Source organism: Ambystoma mexicanum, chromosome 6p, assembly GCF_040938575.1.
Source record: "Ambystoma mexicanum isolate Mex_15411 chromosome 6p, UKY_AmexF1_1, whole genome shotgun sequence".
Lineage (NCBI taxonomy): Eukaryota > Metazoa > Chordata > Amphibia > Caudata > Ambystomatidae > Ambystoma > Ambystoma mexicanum.
Window position 1 is genome coordinate 1,460,343,750 of NC_090935.1, and position 21,604 is coordinate 1,460,365,353.

The window sequence follows — 21,604 nt, forward strand, 5'->3', positions numbered from 1 at the left end:
ATGCAAGAACTAGCAACCGAGGTACAGAATTTAAAAGCGGAAAACGTCGCTCTCAAACAATTAGTTCTATCCCATGATTCTGCCACAAAGGAAAGTGTATTGCTGGGCAGCATTGTTGACAAATCCGATGGGTCGGCAAAAACCCTTAGTGGATTCCTTGATTCTTGTTTGGTTTACTTTACTTTTAAGCCCTACTAATTTTCAACTCCCAGGGCTAATGTGGGCTTCATAATTTCACACATTTCCGGAAATGCTCTAACCTGGGCTACGCCCTTAGTCAATTCTGGAGATGTCCTCCTGGATGACTACCACGGTTTCATACAGGCCCTTAAAACAATGTTTGACCGCCCAGAGCAGGTCTATAGTGCCCAGGAACGCCTGGTAGACTTTCAGCAGGGATCCCAGGATATGCTTAGGTTTGTAACCCGATTCAAGCAATTGGCCAAGGAAGCGGACTGGTCTCCTGAATCAAGTTTTACTCTTTTCAGAAGAGGACTGAATGAGGAGATCAAAGATGAGTTGGCCAGAGTGGCTCGCCCAAGTTTATTCCAGGCTCTTATGGACCTTTCCATGCAAATAGATTTTCGTTATCCAGGAAAGGAAGGCAGAGAAGAAAAAATCCAAAGTAACCCCCCTGCCCCGAAGGTGTCCTTTGAGATTACCTCCAAAACTGACACAAACCGAGGGTCAGTTACTGAACCAGAACCTATGCAGATAGGAGCCTTCCGTGGACCCATATCCCCGCAAGAGGATGAGAAGGATTCATACGGGCTTATGCATGTATTGTGCCTCGGATAAACACCTAGTTCGAGAATGTTCTCTAGCCCCTCCTCGGCGTTCGGGAAACGCCAGCTCCCGATCCTAGATGGAGCAAGGCTTCGAGATGTTTGCTCCACGTCTATTCTATCCTTGAACTCTCCTGGACAAAATAGCCTACTGATTCAACAGGCCTTCTTATCGCCATCCAAGAGTAAGACCTACTCCATTTTGGCCCTGGTAGACTGCGGAGGTATGGGAGTATTTATTGATCAAGATTGGGTTTTTAGTCACCACATTCCATAGGAGACACGAAGTACCATGCAACCGGTGGAAGCGATCGATGGAAGACCCCTCACTTCAGGACCCATAAACCTGCAGACTAAAGAGATCCAGCTTTCAATAAATCACCACCAAGAGGGGATCAGATTTGACATAATTAAGTCGGCTCATTACCCCATGGTACTGGGTATGCCCTGGTTACAGAAACCTAATCCTTATATCAACTGGGCAGCAGGATCCTTGTTTCTCGGCTCTGAGTTTTGTATGTCTCACTGTCTATTCCTGGATTCCTCCTTGACACCTTCCAAAGAACCATCAATAGATCAGCAAGTACCACTCATGGTTTCCAATATCATACAGGTCCCAAAGGCCCATCAGGGTTATGCTGAAGTGTTTTTAACTGCCATAGTTCAGGCTCTACCCCCTCACAGACCTGAAGACTGCGCCATAGACAGAGCCTTCAGCAGTGACTCCCTTTGGGAGGATGTTCATCCTATCCGAACCTGAAAAAAAGGCCCTCCGAGAATACGTTGATACCAACCTTGAAAATGTCACCATAAGACCATCGAAATCCCAGCTGGAGCCTCGTTGTTCTTTGTTCCCAAGAAGGACACCAAGGAACTTAGACCTTGCCTCGATTATCTCAATGCACCCTCAAGGACCGTTACCCTTTACCCTTGATCTCGGATATCCTGGAAGCGGTGAGAGGAGCTGTAATCTTCACGAAACTGGATCTCAGGGGTGCCTATCATCTGATTCGTATAAGGGAAGGAGACGAATGGAAAACAGCCTTTAGAACACCCTTTGGACACTTCAAATATCTGGTCATGCCCTTTGGACTTGCTAATGCCCCTGCAGTCTTTCAACATTTCATGGATAGGGTGTTCTCCGACATGCTGTTCCTCTTCGTCATTGTCTACCTGGACGATATCTTGATCTACTCCAAGGACCTTCTAAAGCATGAAGAGCATGTAAAGGCAGTCTTACGACTACGTGAGCACAGACTCCTAGCCAAACCCGAGAAATGCCTGTTTCACGTTACTTCTGTTCATTACCCTGGATTTGTCCTTAGCCCAGAAGGAATTGGTATGGATCATTCGAAGGTAAAGGCCATACTATCTTGGCCGGCTCCCACTTCCGTGGAACAAGTTCAATCCTTCCTGGGGCTTGCCAATTTCTACCGGAAGTTCATACCCACCTTTTCTGAGATTGTTCAACCGATCATTGCTCTATTGAAGAAAGACACTCCCTTTCTCTGGTCTGCACCTCAAGACAAGGCAATCCAACGTTTAAAGACAGTTTACTCAAGCCCCCATCCTGGCCCAACCCAACATTAATCGGCCATTCCTAGTGGAGACGGATGCCTCTAACTACGCAATAGGAGCAGTGTTGAAGCAAGAATTGGAGGACAAATTGGAACACCCCATTGCTTACCTTTCACGAACTCCGACTCCCAGTGAGACACATTATTCCGTCTTGGAAAAGGAACTGTTAGCCATCCGCCAAGCCTTCACAGAATGGCGACATCTACTCCTGGGAGCTAGACATCCAGTCCAGGTCCGTACGGACCATCGACATCTTCAAGTTCTACAATCCTTGGAGTGTAGGAACAGTTGTCAGGCCCGTTGGGCCTTCTTCTTTGCCCAGTACCAGTTCCACATCAGTCATGTCCCTGGATCACAAAACATAATTGCTGACGCCTTATCTCGACGTCCTGACTACGAAACTATTGAAGATCGGGCCTATCCTAAAATGTTTCCCCACACGATTTTTGTAGCTCAAGCAGTCAGTCTTCTGGAAGAAGTTCGGATGCAAACCCAATCCTCTGAGCTCTGGAAGGATATTTCAAGGAAGAATCAATGGAATCTGAGAACCAAGGACGGATATTTGTTCAAGGATAATGCTTTAGTCATCCCCACACAAATTACAACAAAGGATAATAAACCTCTGCCACGATACCCTTCACTCTGGACATCGTGGCATCACCAACACCCTCTGTCTTATACAAAGACAATTTTGGTGGCCTAGAATGAAGACTGGCGGACACCTGTACATCCAAGCCTGTTCTATCTGTAGTCAAAACAAACACGATAACAATAGACCGGCGGGTCTCCGACTGCAACCTACACGACCAACAAGACCATGGGAATTCATCGCTACAGACTTCATTGTGGAATTGCCACCTTCCAAGGGATACACGAGTATCATGGTCACCATTGACTTGTTCACTCATATGGCTCAATTTACACCCCTGTATAAACTACCATCCTCATCAGAACTCGCTGGAATCTTCCTGGAACACTTTTTCCGCCTTCATGGACTTCCTTCCAAGATCATATCAGACCAAGGACCACAATACGTCTCACAATTCTGGAAACATCTGTCGCATTCTAGGAATCCAACGTGCTCTCTCATCAGGTTATCATCCACAAACCAACGGAGCTACGGAACGTGTAAACCAGACCCTGGAACAATACCTTCGTTGTTTTGCCACCAAGGTGCAGGATGACTGCTCGCTCCTACTACCCATGGCTGAATTCGCCTACAGCAATTGCGATCACTCGGCAGTTAAGACCAGCCCCTTTTATTAGAGTCAAGGATTCCATCCATCAGTTTTACCCTCTGTTCTTCCACATCCCACACCAGTACCTACTGTCGACTCCTGGATTGAAACACTCATCAACATACACAAGGAAGCCAAAGAACACTTACAGAAGGCCAGAATACATACTAAGCGATATGCGGATTCCAAACGAAGACCAAGGCCTTCTTATTCAGTTGGTGATGAAGTCTGGTTGTCCTCAAAACTACTACCCCGACATTTGCGGCCTAACAAATTGGCCCCCCGGTACTATGGTCCATTTTCCATCAAAGAAATCATAAATCCAGTCTCATACCGGCTCAAGCTACCAGACTCCTGGAAGAAAATTCACCCAGTTTTTCACACTTCTTTATTAAAACCCTACATCCGATCCTCCCGGAAATCCTGCAGACCCACTCCTGTGGTGGTGGACGACCAACTGTAATATGAGGTGTCCCGAATATGCACAGGGTCTAAACAGGTATAAACAGGGTCAGCTTCAATACTTGGTTGAATGGAAAGGATATCCTCCTAGTGAAAGAACCTGGGAACCAATTTCTAATCTGAATACCCCTCGATTGCTCAGAAGATACCATCTCATACACCCGGGCAAACCTGGTGGAACAGGTTTTCGGAGGAGGCATGCTGTCATGACCCACAGAACGCGCCCCTTTTGGACTTCATGGTCCTTATCACAACGGGGCTTACACTCCTTGGTACTTCCAACATGGCCGTCTAACGTGAAATGCCTTCCTCGGTCTTCACGTCGGACGTAAAGTATCTACAAATAGACCGCGGCCCTGCGCGTCTCAATGCTATTGCAAGTAGCGACTAGACGTGTGCTCCGTAGTTCGTAGAACTGTTATCCTGGTTCCTGGACCTTCTAATTCTACTCCCTTACCCCTCTTCCTTCTTCCTTGCTTCCTGGACCCGTATGCCGTGCTTGAGCACCTTGTTCGTTTCCTGGATCCCTGGAGTATCTGAAGCCCGGAACTCTGAACGCACGCTGGAGCCAGAAGAAGCTTGCGCCGGCTTATACAAGACCAGGTCTGTGCGTAAGAAGACACCGCCCAAGAAATCCTGCAAGGATCGCTCAGGTGAGAAAGGGGGAATTCCGTGACAGTGGTTGCACTTTTATAGGGTTCTATGTTCTTAGATCGCCTGGTTTTTTCCCCTGAATATTTGCGGCCAACAAAAACCCACATTATTTTTATTTGGTGGTCCACACCCAAACACCCCTTCCCCATTATCTAGTCCTTATTCCCCACACTCCTCAACCCCTTATGTCCCCTTACCCACCCCCATATTTTTTCTTAGTTTTTATGGCCAAATATTTTCAGCAAAAAAACTGCGAAAAAAAGCCTGGCGGTGCAATAGCCGACCCTTTTATAGACATCCAGTTCTGGGCATGTACATTGTTTAAACCGGAATAAAACTGGTTTTAATTAGGCATGGTAATCAATGCAAGTCGGGCCTAGCACCATATTAAGCGCTATTGCCAAAGTGCCTTGAGATAACCCTAGTCATTTAAAAATAAAATGTAGCAGTTCCATAAAGGTCCAGAGTTCAGCATATAAAGCTGCTGAAAGAGTATAGATCCGGTAAAACGCAAAGGTTGCTTCGATAGCCGTGTTTTGCGAAATTAGAGAAACGTAGAAGTGCACCTGCTCAGGATCAATTTGCTTTTTGGAAGTTGTGAATTCCACACCCCTGTATTATTGAAACGAACCTCCAGATAATAATCATTCAAAAAATGTGATTCCATCCAACTCAATGTCTAAAAAGGGCAGTGGCCTCCTTTTAAAGCAAGATATTTTTGTGGTTTGGAGCCATTTATAATAACTTATGGTGCTACACAGTGAACATTCCATAAAAAGGTATTTTTGAAGCCATGGGGGACGTGGACAACAAGACAGTCATCCACAAACAAGATGATGTTAATGCGTGCTCTCTTTATTAGGGGTGCGTCTGTGTCCCGAGTAAAGATCTGGCAAGTCCATAAATAAATAATGGACAGAAATATAGGGCCATTGCGCATCCTTGTCTCACTCCTTTTGTTACACAGAATGACTGCATGTTCGTCCTGTTACCCCCACTTGACTGTGGCTACACTGGAGGTATAAACGCCACCTGTAGTGGATGTCCTGAATCATAGAAGGCTTTCCACAGGATACTGGTTCGACGTGCTGTTAGGTCAATGAATGACATAAATAAGGGCATGTACGAAAAAGGAGAAGGTGGGCACCACCTAATTTATTAACTTTATTCTATATTGGAATCAAGTCAAGGTGCAAGTAAGCGGCCACCAGTGGTGAAAATGACAACTGAGGGAATGAAGAGAGCCTCCTCAGACCTGATTGCAAACTTAACAGAATACAGTTTAAATAATGTTTTGTAAAAGTTTGTATCTAATAATACAAATAAAATAAATACAAATAGAATACTGAATGCCAACTCAAACGTGTACTAGAATTCAATTTCACACCATTATATCGAGACAATCAAAATTTCATATTTCTTTTATCCAGCAAGATTCAGACAGTAATTTATTCGGAGACCGAAGAAAATGGGACAATGCATTTCGGACCATCAGTCCTCCTTCAGTGCAAACTGTAAATAATGTAAATAAATACATTCCAGTCAAAAGAAAGTCTATCTACTCTCAAAATCAAACACAAGATAAATAGTACACACAATTTCACTCTGTCTCTGTAGTCAGTAATAGCATATCTAAAAAAAAACAATGCTCCGGTTTGTAAGCCACAGTTCATGCTCCTCAACGGATATTGACTAGGATGTATTTATTGACAGTTTGACCGGAAGGAGGACTGGTTCTTTATGGGTAACAAATATGTAATTTTGATTTGTGTCTTGTCATAATTGTGTGAAATTGTATTATAACACATTGTTATAAAATAATTTGCCTACACAGTCGCATTCCTCATCAAGGGTATACACATACCACATCACCCGCCCCTCATCGACCTTCACTGGCTCCCACTGCACACATGCCTCACTTTCAACTTAGTGTTGCTGCATCATCTATAAGGCAGTTGATTTGTGCTGTTTGCCGGTGGGCAACACCGGCACTCTTTTGGACACCGACAGTCACTTGTCAGCTGCTGCAGGCAGCCACAGCCAGGTTCTTCCCGCTCATGCTGGCTGTGCTTCGTGCACAAAGGCCTCTGCCGCTGGCAGGCCCCCTGCCTGGACACAGAGCAGGCCTTGGTGTGCTGTGCATCATTGTGGCATTTATTTTTTTTGGGGGGTGGGGGGGGGGGATTCCAAGACCAAAACATGCTGTGGGTCACCAGTGTTACCCTGTTTTTTGAACGTGTGTCCACGTCCTGGCGTTGGCTGGTGTGCACAGGCAGGTACTAGTGGCAGTGACCATCAGTAGCAAGTTCGGATGGGCTGAAGCAGTCCGTGACATAGTGACACTGAGAAAGTCCTCCCGTCTCCGAATGCCACCAGCTCCTAGCACTCTCGGGCAAGTCGGCTCTAGCTACCCTAAGGTGAGAGAGTAAATGTGTGAAAATAAAGTCTCATCCGATCAGTGGTCCAAGTGTGCGAAAAGAAGTAGTGGAACTATGTTCCCTACTGGCCTGCACCGCTCCCCACAGACCCCCATCACCACGCCCCCTCCCATGCAAAATAAAACCCCAAAACACATGTGCCTGCTCTTTAAGGAAGCGTCCTGTGCAGTGCACTGAAAGTGCAAGCTCCAACCTTTTCTTACACTTCTTTTAAAACGAAACTGTTCCGGAACGGTTTCTTTTTGAAATAAAAGTATAGGAACAGTAAAACTTAAACAGTAGAGGAGCACCGCTACCGACCGCTCCCGCCCAGTTCGACCACTGCCACAAGCACTATAAAATTGTTCTGGAAACTACTATCAAAGGGTTGTGATGAGGAGGGGGAGTAGGAATGGAAGAAAAATCCCCCAATCTATTCATAAATTGCCATTCCAGTAATTGCTAGGGACAAGAACAAAACAATAGCCAACACTGAAGCGGGGAAGGCCCAGGTCCGGATGGTATGTATCCGGAAATCTTCATTTATTTAGCAGACTGGTGGGTCCCTAATTTGTCAAAAATGTTTAATAAAATTTGGAAATCAGGCAAGTGCCCCGAGTCATGGAGGAAAAGCACAATTGTGCCAATAATAAAAAAAAAGGGCAGCATTGATGATCCTCAAGGTTACAGACCTATATCTTTACTGGAAGCCTCAAAATATTTGCAAAAATGCTACTGTCCAGAATAGACGAATGGGCTCATGAAGTCGCTCCAGACTTGTTTAGTATGATATATCACTGCTCTACCCTTTACACCATTATGGAGAAGACGGGGGGCATGTGTAAGCAGCATTTCTTGATGAGGAAAAGGCTATTGACTCAGTCGATTGCAACATGTGGAATACGGTGGATTCTTTAGGTATGCCTAAAGGCCTCCTGAATGGGGTACAATTATGCTATAAAGATACCGCAGCCTTAGTTTGTTTAAAGAAAGATGCACCTGTACAGAATCCCTATCGGTGTTCATTCTGTTTCTATCTGCCTTCTATCCAAACAGCAGGGAGAAGCTTGTTCCACCGTTAACTGCCCCCCCCCCCACCCCTAGGTGAAATCTGTGCCATAAAGTGTGCTTATGTACACTTTTGGCCCAAAACCAGCAGAACTCCAGCAAGGTTTAAGTTATGCCGGGGGCGTGGCTACATAGCCATGCTGTAGGACGTTTTCCTCAGGAGCTCCTGCAAATCCGACATGATCCGCTGAAAAAAACAGAAGCTGCAGGGTGCGTTTCGGCACAGAAGAGACATCAAGTACATAAAGCGGTGGTGCATATATGTGAGCAGGCTGAGATCAGGACATGAAGGCAGGACATGAAGCAGGCTGAAATTAGATTGCAAGACCGGATTGCAGAAAACAAAAAAAGATGGCGGCCGCGAAGAGACCAAGAATTGTATCATGAAGGTACGCTACTGCACGGAGTGACTGCCACGAGCCACAGGAAACTGCTAGTGACCTGGTCGAGTTTCATAAAAGTACCTACGGCTGGATCCAATGTTGCCGAGCAAGCGATTGCAAAACGGAAAGCAGGCTCAAGTTGGCGTAACTTTGGACAGGACAGCCTGTAATGGTCAGCAAACTTTCAGTGAGACCTGCAGCTGGAGCCCCTCACTTGCGCCGCACACCAGAGGAAAGAACAGCAGGACCGGAGCACAAGGTGCGACGGCTTTGACATATGCCGTGGTAACGGAAGGATACATTGTTGCAGCGGGCAGTCCCATACACGAGGCAGTGGAAGGCAGCGTCTATGGAGACAAGCCGCCAATTCATTCTTATAAGAGCAACGTTTGGAGGGATGAGGCGACTGCAGATGGAAATGGTATTGTACAGAAACTGGGACAGCAGCTGAAGCGACTGGCGTTCACGGCATAAACGCTGTGTTGCATATATAATATTCGAACCCACCCCCACTGAAGCGGACCCTGTGCAACGTACATACAGGGAAGACAGGCGGCTGGAGGAACTGCTAAGCCTGCTGCCAGCAGGCAATGAGATTGGGGTGGGACACACTATATTTAATGTGCACGATAGAACAATATACTTGAGCTTGCATTAAGAAGGCACGACCCGGGAGTGCAGGACAATGCATATTTTGATATCACCTGCTACAAAATTGCAGCCCGACTGATAGACAATGAGAGGCAGATGCTATTGCCATAAAGAAGAATGCCATATATCAGTATGGCGAAACAGCACAGATGAATGTGAACACAAGAGTTGTGTGTGACACACTAGTGGTATAACCAGGAGAACCAGGCACTGCAGAAAGTGCACATCCCACTGCACGTGGAGTGAAGGCTTATCCAGGCAACCCGCAGGACAGGACGCCACCATATCCAGGGGGCACAGCACTGCGCCAGCGTTTTATGGAGGTCCTAGAGTAAGACTGGTGTACCAACATGCCGGGAAACCATGGACACTAGGAGCGCACAGACCAACGTGCACTGAGTGCTCCTAACGCAAGCTAGCTGGGACTTCGGAAAGGTCAACAGGTTTGACCCACAAATTACACACGGCTGGCTGAGATAAATGGGAAAGAACATTGAAACAGGCTCATGCTGCAGCAAAGTAAAGAACTTACTCAGCCCCCAAGTCACTATCCGATACTGAACACTAAAACCTGGCAGATGCGACAGTACCCCAGCGAGCAAGTGAAGGGATAGTGGAAAACCAACTAGTGATAAACTGGCAAGGGGTAGAGTCCCTGTGCCTAGGTGGCAAAACCACTAGTACGGGTGCTGCGGATCAGAATGCAACAAGCCATGGTGTCTAAATCTCAAAAGAGCAAAGGAAATCAGCTCATTTTGGAAGCATGCACCAAAACTGAGAGCCCGGCCCAAGCAACCTCAACACTGCAAAGAGAGCAACTACTGGCGGAAGGAGATCACCAGATCCTAGTGGTTATAGCATCCATGAAGGGGTCTCTTGAAGCTAAAATAGACGCCATCATTATAGATGCGAACTTGCTCAGACAAGATGTGAAGGTGCTTGCTGAATGCACAGGTGCACTTGAAGTCAGTGACGGAGAATACCAGCAGCCTTAAGGGCACCTCCAAAGAAGCCCAAGTACTGCAGCAGCAGGTGCGTAATCTAGAAGACAAGGTCGAAGACGCGGAAGGAAGGGCTAGATGTAACAATCTGAATTATTGGGCTCCCAGAAGGAGAAGGGGCAAACCCGATGGAATGCATAGCGTCCATGCTGCAACAAGAAATCGGCCTGGGTGCCCTCACCCAAGGCTTCATGGTCGAAAGGGTGGATGGGTTGCTGTTGAGGAAACCACCGCCTGGAGGCCAGCCAAGGCTAATAAATCCCAGATTCTGAACTACAGAGATGGGGAGAAGATTCTGGAGTACTTCCGTAAGGGAGGTACAATCCAACGAACGTCAGCCACGATAACTGCATACCCAGATTATACCCTACAGGTACAGAAGCAACAGATGTACTACATATCGGTAAAAAAAAAATAAAAAAGAAAAAGTCTACGAACGGCTAACTTTTAGCCGGCGAAATTGAAAGTAATTTACATGGGTCGCGCCATCTTTTTTGATAACCCCGAGGATGCACACACATGGCTGGACAAGCAGAATTTGCCAACCGGAGCAGAGGCTGGTCCGAGAAGCGATGTATAGCCATACTTGAACACAAGAGTTGCCAAGGGCATGGTGCTCAGTTCAGATCACACCATGGAGGAGCGTCCTACACCTCAGAGGGGATTTGTTTGAGTACTAGCGGATAAGTATCCGCCTGCTTCGCCCCATGCACCAGGACACGACTTTGGAGCAGTGGAGGCCTGAGCATAATGGTTTGAGATGGGGTATTGTTGGGGGCTAGAGGGTACTGGGGAGTAGGGGGTAGTTAGATTAGGGTTAACCTATGAATCCACACTGTATATGCTGAACTTGAACATTAGAATAAGTGTACATGTTAGAACCTTTGAGTGTCATGGGGGAACTTAATATAGTATCCTAGAACGTCAAGGGCCTCAGCAGTTGCATTAAACGGAACAGATCTAGGACTTATTTACGGCGTAAGAAAATAGACATTGTGCTTCTGCAGGAGACGCACATCATGAGAGAGGAATGGAGCACTCTAGCTAATAAATGGAGAGGCATGACGCTGGGCTCAACATACTCTGCGTATGCTAGAGGATTTATGATATGGGGCGCACCGTCGGTACCTTTGAAGGTACTTGAGACATTCCAAGTTGAAGGGGTCAGGATGTTTGTGATGCGAGGTCAGGTGGAACGCAGAGAATTTTGTATTAATACATATGCAACATACCAAGACACAGCAGCTTATTTCTGCACGTTATACTCACTAATAATCTCACACAGGGATGACAGTGATATCGGGAGGGGATTTCAATTGCACACTCAACCCTACAATGGATAAGTCGGATGACAAATTGACGCATCCAGCCCCCGCCACCAAAGCCCTGGGCACATTGTTGTAAGCATTCAAACTTTCAGATAATTGGCGGGTTTTACACCCACAGGCCCGCAAATATTCACATTACACTGCTCCCCTAGACATGTACACAAGATTTGATTATATTTTGGCGGGAGAAGATACCTTAGGCAAATTTGGGAGCGTGGAATATAAACATGGGTGTTGTCAGATCATGCCCCGCTGGTGGTCACATGGTGAGTCACCCTCCCAATCCCCATCCCTAGGGCACAAATCCCGACATGGAGACTCGGGAGTGAGTCTCTGAAGAACAAAACTTTTCGTGAACACAAGATAAGGGGTGCAGGATTATTTCAATCATAATATGGGTAATGTGAAGTCAGCAGGCACATTGTGGGAGGCCTTCAAGGTGGTGATCAGGGAGACTGCGATCGCTACAGCGAACAGAGTTCAAGCGGCAATAGAGTGACCTACATAAAGTGAAAACTAAAGTAGAAGACAACAGTCAGGGTAACTCATCCAGTGGAAACGCTCGCGAGGCCGTTGCCCTACAATAAGAGTGCTTAGTACATTGGGACAGATTAGGTCAACTGAGTTATAGAAAATTTGTGGAAAAGGCAGCATGCTGAAGGGGATAAACCGCGATGCTTGCTAGCCAGGTTGTACAAAAGTGAATCACAATGTAGCGTGATTTGGGCAGTCGCGGCTAAGGATGGGATGATCCGTGAGACAACAGGACAAAAACAAATGTTTTTATGAGTTGTATATATGAGGAGATATTGGTAACCCATGAGTCAGACAGAAGTTTTAGAGCTGATAGATCTTCCAAAGTTAGATGCAGAAGAGGCGGAAAAGCTCAAAACCCCCATAACCCAAAAGGAGCTGGAACACACCATAAGAGAGTTGCCGACAGGTAATGCTCCTAGCGCAGACAGTCTACCAAGTGAGTTCTACAAAGAATTCATGGCAAAGATTATGTCCCAATTGCTGGCTATGTTGAACAAAGCACTGGATAGAGGCATTTTGCTTAGGTCATTAAGAGAGTCAATCATAGTCCCATTACTGAAGCCTAACAAGCCTGATACTGAATGTGGCTCTTACAGACCCCTCTTATTGCATAACTACGATGGAAGATACTGACGACTTTGATGGCTAACAGGTTGAAGCTAGTACTTCATAAACTCATACATCCAGATCAGTCCGGTTATGTCCCGAATTTGAATATTACCTATAATTTAAGACAGTTGCACCATGTCATCGACCATACAGACAGAACACAGCTTATGGCAGTAACGTCGCTGGATGCAGTCAAGGCATTCGACTCGGTTAGATGGCCTTGGCTACCAGCAATGTTGAAGTGTTTCGGGATGGGACCAACATAAAAGGGGGTCAATCTGCTATACAGTAACGCGGTGACGGGAGTCAGAGCAATGGGGGTTAAGCAAAGGCACTAGGCAAGTTTGTCCCTGGTCCCCTATGTCATTCATATTGGCCTTAGAGCTGCTGGCGGCATACCTTTGGCAAGAATACCATGAGACCGGCATCAGAATTAGGGGCAACACATTTTATCTCACAGAATGCAGATGATATGCCTAATTTACAATACATATTAGATGTGCCGGAGCGCTATACAGACCTGTCGGGGATTACGATTATGATAAATGCACAGAAATCAAGTTTGTTCCCCCTCGCAGGGTTGAAGGGAAGGACTGGGAGGGAGTTACCAGAGTTATCGATTAAATGGGTAATCAACATTCATATACCTCAGGTGGACATTTTCCATGACATGGCCCTAAAGTAGAACATGCACATAACACATTAAAGGTGGTGAATAAAATGGAGAATTTGATGAAATTTTGGGCCAAGCCGCCGCTTCCATTAATGGTAAGGGCCGTGTTGCTGAAAATGGTAGTGCTTCCAAGGCTGCTTCATTATTTTACAAATGTTACATTTAATATACCCAAAACCTTCTTAAACTGAATACTGCTTGCCGGTGCTTCTTGTTGCATAACTTGAGGTGTAGGATGTTGCTAGAGAAATTACAAAGACCATACAAGGGGTAAAAAAAGTGCCATACTTAGATGGGTACTTTGTGGCATGCCAACTACAGTTTGCCACGTACTGCCTGTCGGAATAAACAGACCCAAGACATAGTCACTACAACCTGCATGCACTACATTTTCACATGACCGCAAGCCCCCTCAGTTGCTGAAGCTAGGCATGATGTGGCAAAGAGCCTGCCGCTTCTTAGGCAAAGACAACAAACCATATTCACCACAGATCCCATTGGTTATGCTAAAAAGTGAGGAGGCACAATTTAGGCTGAATGTTAGGAAATACTGGGAAACTGGAGGGGTGGTGACACTGGGAGATGTACTGAATGAGGGACTGATGACCTCTAATGAAGTAGTTTCGGAATTGGGACTACATGCAGGGCAACATATAACCTATGACTCACTTCTCCATGCAATAAAATTGAAATGGCCGGGACCAGAGGAAGTATTGGTAGAGGATGAAAGGGTCAAAACACTTATTTCCGAAGGGGGACATGCAGTGTCTAGATTATATGAGGTATTGACGGCGAGACCAGATTATAATCTAATTCAAACTAGGCATTGTTGGTAAAGCAGATTTGCGAGAGCAGCTATCTCATGAAGCTTGGAGTAGGATCATGGGGTACCACAAAAAAAGTGTCCAGAAATGTGAAACTACAGTTGATGCAATTGCATGTCACAAAGCATAATTAACTCCTGGGGGGGGGGGGAAATAAAAATTGCAAAATTTGGTAACAATTGAACAAGCTTGTCCGAAATGTGGCCTGATCAATGCAGAACAGACACGCGTTTTGGGGCTGTGTGGGAATACGCCAATATTGGGAGGGAGGGGCCCAGACTCTAGCTAAGGTTGGGATGTCAGACGTGCCAGTAAATGAGAAATCTGGCATATATCTTGGCATAGCTCAGTCTTGCAATGGGGTGTAAAGCGGGTTATGGTCCAGTGATCAGCGTGTGGTTGAGGGATATCCAGAAATGGGCACTGGCAGAAACTGCTGTGTGGCAAAAAGCATCCCGTTGGGGCCAAGAGGAGCAAAGCATAGATTTAGCGGCCTGGAAACACTTCATTCAAGAATTGACCCCCCCTACAAGGAAGGACACTCAAACACATACACATGCGCCACCACAATCTAAGGAATAGAAACATGGCGAGATATTCAAGCAATGTAACACACACACACCATAGGTGGCTACTGTGAGTGGAATAGGCTGGTGGGCAGGGGGAGGTTGAACAGACGAACAATATGCTGTATCATTGGAAGTGATTCACAAAGTTATTTTGTTTGTTTAAAAAAATGCTTTAAGTTATGCTACAAATATCCGAGAAGGCACAAATTGAAAATCCAAAATTAAGGCTTTTGGGAGAAAGGGCAAAACATAACTGGCTGCTAGACAACACCAGAGTAGATATTGCCAAATACCACCCATACTGGGGTCTGACATTTACTTTGAAAGGGGAGTGGTTTAAGAATATAAAAACATAGCTGGAAAGACAGCCATGGAACGCAAAGGTATTTTGAGATGTTACCATATGTATGGTGCAAGAAGGCTGGGTGAGTGCCTACAGGTTTACAAAGATACAAACTATGGTTCTCTACGGTAGCAAAATTTGGTGACATCAAATGTTCTGAATTAAAATGGTGCAGAACCATTTCTTAAGACAGATAGCAGGACTTCCACCAGGGACCCCAATTGGAATTGGAGCTCACTATAGGCACAGAAGCAAATTTACAATTTTTGGCTTACTTCCTAAAGAAAAATGTGCGACCTATTAATCAGAACAGTGAACTAATTGCAATTAAGTCAGCACAGGCAGGGACCAAGTATAGGTTACAATGCAGCAATTAACTTGTCTGATACTTGGTCGATTAAGGGTAGCTGAAATAAATCGGGTCAAGAACAAAAGTAGCGTGAGGAATGAAACATGGAGAAAAGCAAACAGGGAAAGTAATTGGAAATGCAGAAAATTAAGCTTCCCTCACTCACACTATATTCCAAATATCGGCATAGCAAGCAAGGAGATATCCCTAGGCCATTGCCTACCTGCAGAAGATGGTTCCTACTTGTAAGAGTAAATCTACCACAAAGGAAACTTACAAAATGGAGATATGGGGATGCCATGTGCAGATGTCACATGGGTTATGAGGAGGATCTGACCAATTCCCTGGTAATTTGCCTGCATTTTCTAGAACTTTGTAGAGTGTGGTTGAAACCATTTTTTTATGACTAATTGAATAAGGGTGTGCAGTTCTGCTATGAGCTACATAATAAACTGTAAAGATACTGATTGTGTATATATAGGGTTGAATTCTTTAAAGGCGCAGACCTTTCAATGCCAACACAAATTTTAGTTTTTTTTTACTAAGGATGAATCTTGCAAGTGTTGATGCTGGTTTTGTATGTAAATGGAGATATCTGAAACAAGGTTTATACATAACAGTTCTGCTTCCCAGACATGTGTAAAACATCAGAAGTAATTACCCCTTTTAGGAATGAAAGTTCTCGGACTCAGGAATACACACTTAAACCATCAGTTAGAATATAATTGGCTCTTTACGACCCTTTAATTCCTACTCCATAAACATACACAAAACACTAACATAAATGCAACTAATTACATATAGATACATTAGTAAGAATACATCACTGTTAATGCAGTTGTAGAAAACACCTTCATCTTGACCAAGGCAACACCACCCAATCCCAAGGCAGGTAGGCAGAGATCACATCATCTAACAAGTCTGGAGCGGAGCGTCCTCCCTCTCAGCAAGACTTCCTTCCCGGGGTTCCAACTACCATGGCAAATTCTACCTCTTATTGGATCAGAGACACCGCCTTCACATAAGTTACCGACTGCCCTCAGCCAATGGACAGACCGGCAGTATTGGAGTGTTACGCTCACCTGGACCCCACAGGGGTGTCGATCGGACCCGGACAGCTGCTGTCTCTGTCAACGTGATGCGCAGTGCAGAGATGACTGGACTGGCCCGCCTAGTCTTGTCTGCTGGACCCGAAGTAGTATTTTCCTGCAAGAGGAGACAGGGATTAGCCACCTGTGGGTTTTAGTGATGGCCTCCCAACTGTTGTCGTTCTCCCCCACTAATCACCTCCGATATCCCCTTAGCAACCTCACCTTATGTTTGTAGAAGATGAGCTCTCCATCCTGCGTGTCTTGCAGGGGCGCGTAGATACCAGTTACTTCACTGGTTTGAAGGCGATGGGAGAGTTCCGGTAAGTATTGATTCTGAAGTCCCTGCCGGGATTGGTAAGTATCAAGTTCAAAGAGTTCAATGTGCTCGATGTTCACTCTTGTCCCCTTCCTTCCTTAAATTGCAACTGAGTTTGTGAGAAGGTGGTCTCGTAGCTGCTGCTGCTGTCGTTCAAGTAAGAGTCTGTGTTACCCAACGCTGTCCGGTAACTATTGCATGCGTTAACGTGTTGTTTTTCTCCCTCTTTACAGATGCGGCATATGAAGATACGGAGAATAATACCGCCGGTGGTAAATCAGGTAAGTCTATGGTGGTAAGAGGTATTTGTTGATTCCCTTGGCTCACCTTGTTATTCTTGTGCCCCTAGGGGCCGGAGTACGGCGAAGAAATGGACAGTGCCGGATCGAAAGATGCTGTGAGAACTGGTGAGTATGGCGCCGTGCTGGAGCTGGCAAAGTGACGCGTGCAGGACGGATGTACTTTCCAGGTCAGGAGATGAAATTGATCCGGAATCGGGTGAGGAATTTGAAATAAGTTTGTTTTCTAACCTTGTCCTTTTCTTCCTCTTTATTCTAGGAGCTCCGGATTCGAGGCGGGCGTGGCAGAAGACTGGATGCTGGCTGCAGGCACACGGGCGTGGCAGAAGACTGGATGCTGGCTGCAGGCACGGTGAGAGTCACGCTGCTGGATGCAGAACACAAAGCATGTGCTGCTGTTCGGGCGTGGTTTAAATAGCCTCCAAAGTAGTCCCAGGAAAGAAGTTCCCCAGGACCACACCTGAGTAAAAAATAGTCCCGGTAGTAAAATAGTCCCATCCAGGCCTCAGGTTGGCTTGGATTTATTTGCAGCATGGTCTGCATGAGGTAAGTAATGTCTATGAGCCTGGCGCCTATGGCGCCAGGACTGATTTTTATTATGAGCCTGGTGCCTACGGCGCCAGGACTGAACCCAGACAGCCCCTAGCTGGGGCTGCTGGGGTTTTTGTAAATGTCTGGATGCCTGCTCCCGGGGCTGATGGGCTTGATCCGGATGCCCGGGGGTAGGCATCATGACATGGAGGCAAGAGTGGAAAAATCCAGCTCTCCTCTCATGCTCTCTATCCCATCACCCCTTATCAGTGCACCTCCACATCTGTCTCCCCTCTCGGCTTGTCCTTAAACAAGCGATGCAAAACTCTTATGCCATGAGCTCATCTACTTCACACTAAAATATCTCAGATGCTGCAAAAGTACATGTCTGCCTCCTAACTGAGCTTGCGGTAAACTTAGACTTCATTGCAGTTTGTAAGTGAAGGTCTAAAATGGCGGTGCACCGGTGGCATGTTTCAGCTCATTTTCACTCACGCACTACAATAACTAAAACAGGATTGGGCCCAGAAAACACAAAGAATGCCTATTGGAAAGATGACGAAAAGGGGGTGAGGAGTGGAAATGAATGAAGGTGTTGATGGCCTTGCTTCCTCCTCTCGTCAAAGACAATACAGGAGGTATGGGTAGTGAAGATTTGCCAGGAAAGTAAGCCTGCAAAGAGCAGGTCAAGAGGGAAAGACCTGTGAATGGGAGTGAGCAACAAATAAGAGTTGAATATCTTGTAAGAACCTAGGCCAGAAGGTCAAGAAGAAATGAAGAGCAACAATAAAGAGTGAGTATGAAAAGTACACAGCACAAGAATAATCCTTATGGGCATAAAAAGTAAGAAAAGGACAAACGTTATGCCTGGAAAAAGTGGAAATCTAACAAGTAGTGATGCAAAATGGAGTAATTAAGGAACAAAACTAAAGGAGTTGGGAAGAGAATAAGGAGGAAAACAAGGCAGTTGAGGATAAAGGTGCACAGAAGAAAAGACCTTCACCTTAATTAAACAAAGACTGAAGAGTGTGGGCAATGAGCCAGAGCTTGATGCAGTCGAAATAGAAATGTGACGTTCATCAGGGATGGCACAAAATTAAAAATACTTGAGAATCAGCATTAAAGTGTCAATTTAGACCAGTAAATTAAATCATAGAAGCGAGAAATAGAGAGTGTTGACCCATGGATTGAGGAGCATCGAAGGAAAGTCACAGGAAGTTTTGCAAGCACAGGACCCAATGGGAGCAAATGGAAAGATAAGCAACACTAGTGCATAGCCAGTATTGTCAGGACAAGAAAGGAAAAAAATAATCCACTGTATGCAAGGTTGCAAAAGATCTGGAGAATAAGAGGAAATTGCTTATAGTGGAGAGATGTGTGGACGTTAGCGACATGTACGTGGGCAGATTAAAGAACACGTGCAAACCATATTGAAGCCGGGTTAGGAATTAAGAGCAAGTGTGTGTGTGTGTGTGTGTGTGTGTACGCATGTTTTTCTGGCTCAATGTTAACACAAGCTACCAGAAGTACTTTAAAGTAGCAGCATAAATGTGCTACGCATCATGCTCACAAGAGGTTAAATATATCAAACACTTAATTGTGAGCATAACACATCCGTCTTGACGTCTCAAAGTCAGGTATATTTTTCCCACATGGTGGAAATGAACCTACTTCCTGAATTGAAATTGGTAGTTTATCCAGCTTTCAAACTAGGACTACAAACAGGGGGCATCACCAGTAGAACATTCACTACAAATATGAGATTAGTAGTTCCCTTTTGCTTGCCCAAAGAGGTCATGACATTTGCTCGTTGGACCACGAACTGTATTAAAATGGCATGAGATAAAGGATATCAGAAATGTTGACTGCTTAGGACTGTTGGAAACAACTCATACAAGTCTCAGAAAAACAGATGGGAAAATGCACCACCTCTAGAGCAAATCAGGACTAAGCATTGCAGACTATAAGAGGAAAGAAAACGAAGTGTTTACACGCAAGTACAGTATTCCTAAAAAAGCACAAAAAGTGATTTGATTTTATTGTTTAAAGCACAGCTTTAGCTGGGGGTAGCACTGTACATGGTGTGGGTAGCCAGCATTGGCATTGGCATTTTAGAGTAGCGCAGTACTGTGAGTTGGGGTCTGTGTGTCAGCCAGGGCATCCACTGGAATTAGGCCTTGGTGAGGGGTCGTTGAAAAAGCCATGCTTTGAGAGATTTACGAAATGGGAGAATTGTGGGGGCATTCCGAGCAGACACCGGTATACAGTTTCAGAGGATGGATGAATGACAAGAGAAGCATAATTAACATTTCAAATAAAGCAAATTCAATTCCAGATCTAATACAATGAGAATGTGGATTAAATTCCTTGCAGTACTGAAGGGGCCCATGAGCTGTGTTGGAGAGATGATTGGGAAGGGCTTGAGAAGGAGTTCTAAAGCTGCAGAGGATGACAATTCAAAGTAGTTTAAATTTCCCTTACCGGTCACTTTGCAGGTTTTGCCGTCCGGTTCCCGAAGGTAACCGGGGTGGCAGGTGCAGATGAATGTTCCATTTACATTCACACAGCTCTGGCTGCAGGGCGGAGGCTCAACTTCCTTGCATTCGTTTATGTCTATGCAACTGCGCTTGTCACGGCCCAGGCGGAATCCCTTTTCACAACCACATTTCTGAAATTCATAAGAGATACGAGCGCTAAGCGTCATTCGCTTTACAATGGGCAGCCATGCGGGGATTATATGGATCTCAAATGCATCTAGTTTTCAAGTTAGGTTACCTTTGAACAGGATCATTACACTCGACAGAAAATACATCACTTGAAATATAGCAAATGATCATAATGTAAAAACATGAGTCCTTCATGATCTCCAGATAACCTGCCAAATCTATTGCATTCTCTGGTATACTAAGGCCCGAGGCATCAATGCCACACTCAACACTTGAATTTAATAACCGAGCCTGCAGGTGGCATTATGAGCACCTTTGCAAGCCTTTTCTACTAGACTGTAAAATAATACACGTCAAGCAAAGAAAATTCAGCGCGATCGCAAGGAACTGGCAACTGAAGATTGTGGCCTTTACATCATTAGGGTCATTGGCCAGAAGAACGGAAAGATTACCTGTAACGTGAAGGATTTGCACCCCTTCACTTCACCATCCCATGGTAGAAACTCACTTTGTGACCTCTAGGCCAAGTGACATTCATAAGGGGACCATAAACGCATGACAGGCATGCTAAACATTCAAATGTTAAAAATTGCTGTGACATCTAGTTGAAATGTGTTTTTTTTATTTTTTTTTTTTTTACATACCACAGACCTACAAGCATTTGTTAAAGAGTAAATATTCTCTCAAGACAAACATTCCTCTGAATGTGCAGAGATGCAAGTAAAGCCATGAAAAGTGCATGCGAAGATGAACACTTCTGCAGCTTAAGGTTATTCAAATTAGCCATTTTACACAGTACAAGATCACTTCTTGCATAATGTTTGAAGTTGATGCTCGTCACAAGGTTCAGAGTCGGGATGTCTAGGTCCAGTGGCCGCAATTTGAACTGAATATCACAAGCAAACCATGGACAGCAACAATGGATCATTTTTACATCAAACATCAACAAGAAGTAAACACAGGATGTGTTTTGTCATTATTTGCAGATCCTCTCCCAATCCACACCCTAGGAACAATTTCAATCAAAGAAAGAATTTCCCCAATGCATTCTGAAAATCCAGAAATATCAGCTTTCAATCACTGAAGCATCTTTGATTTACAACCAGGTTGTGTTAGGGAGAATTCTCTCTTTAGGCTAAATTTCCTAACCTAGTGAGTCCCCCAGCAGCTTTGCTGGATTCCTGGAGTTTGTGTTTTCCTCCTGCTAAGAGGGAGACACTTTTTCTCCCACT

At 45.2% G+C, this 21,604-nt stretch overlaps 1 protein-coding gene across 1 annotated transcript in view; it reads right to left on the minus strand.

Moving 5' to 3' along the window:
- Nucleotides 1-20,410, minus strand: part of LOC138510848 (low-density lipoprotein receptor-related protein 4-like) — a 495,073-nt gene extending 474,663 nt beyond the window's left edge. Inside the window, exon 1 of the mRNA XM_069626521.1 lies at nucleotides 20,188-20,410. Within this exon, the coding sequence (XP_069482622.1) occupies nucleotides 20,188-20,410 (223 nt within the window). The remainder of the gene's footprint in view (nucleotides 1-20,187) is intronic.
- Nucleotides 20,411-21,604: the final 1,194 nt, after the last annotated feature.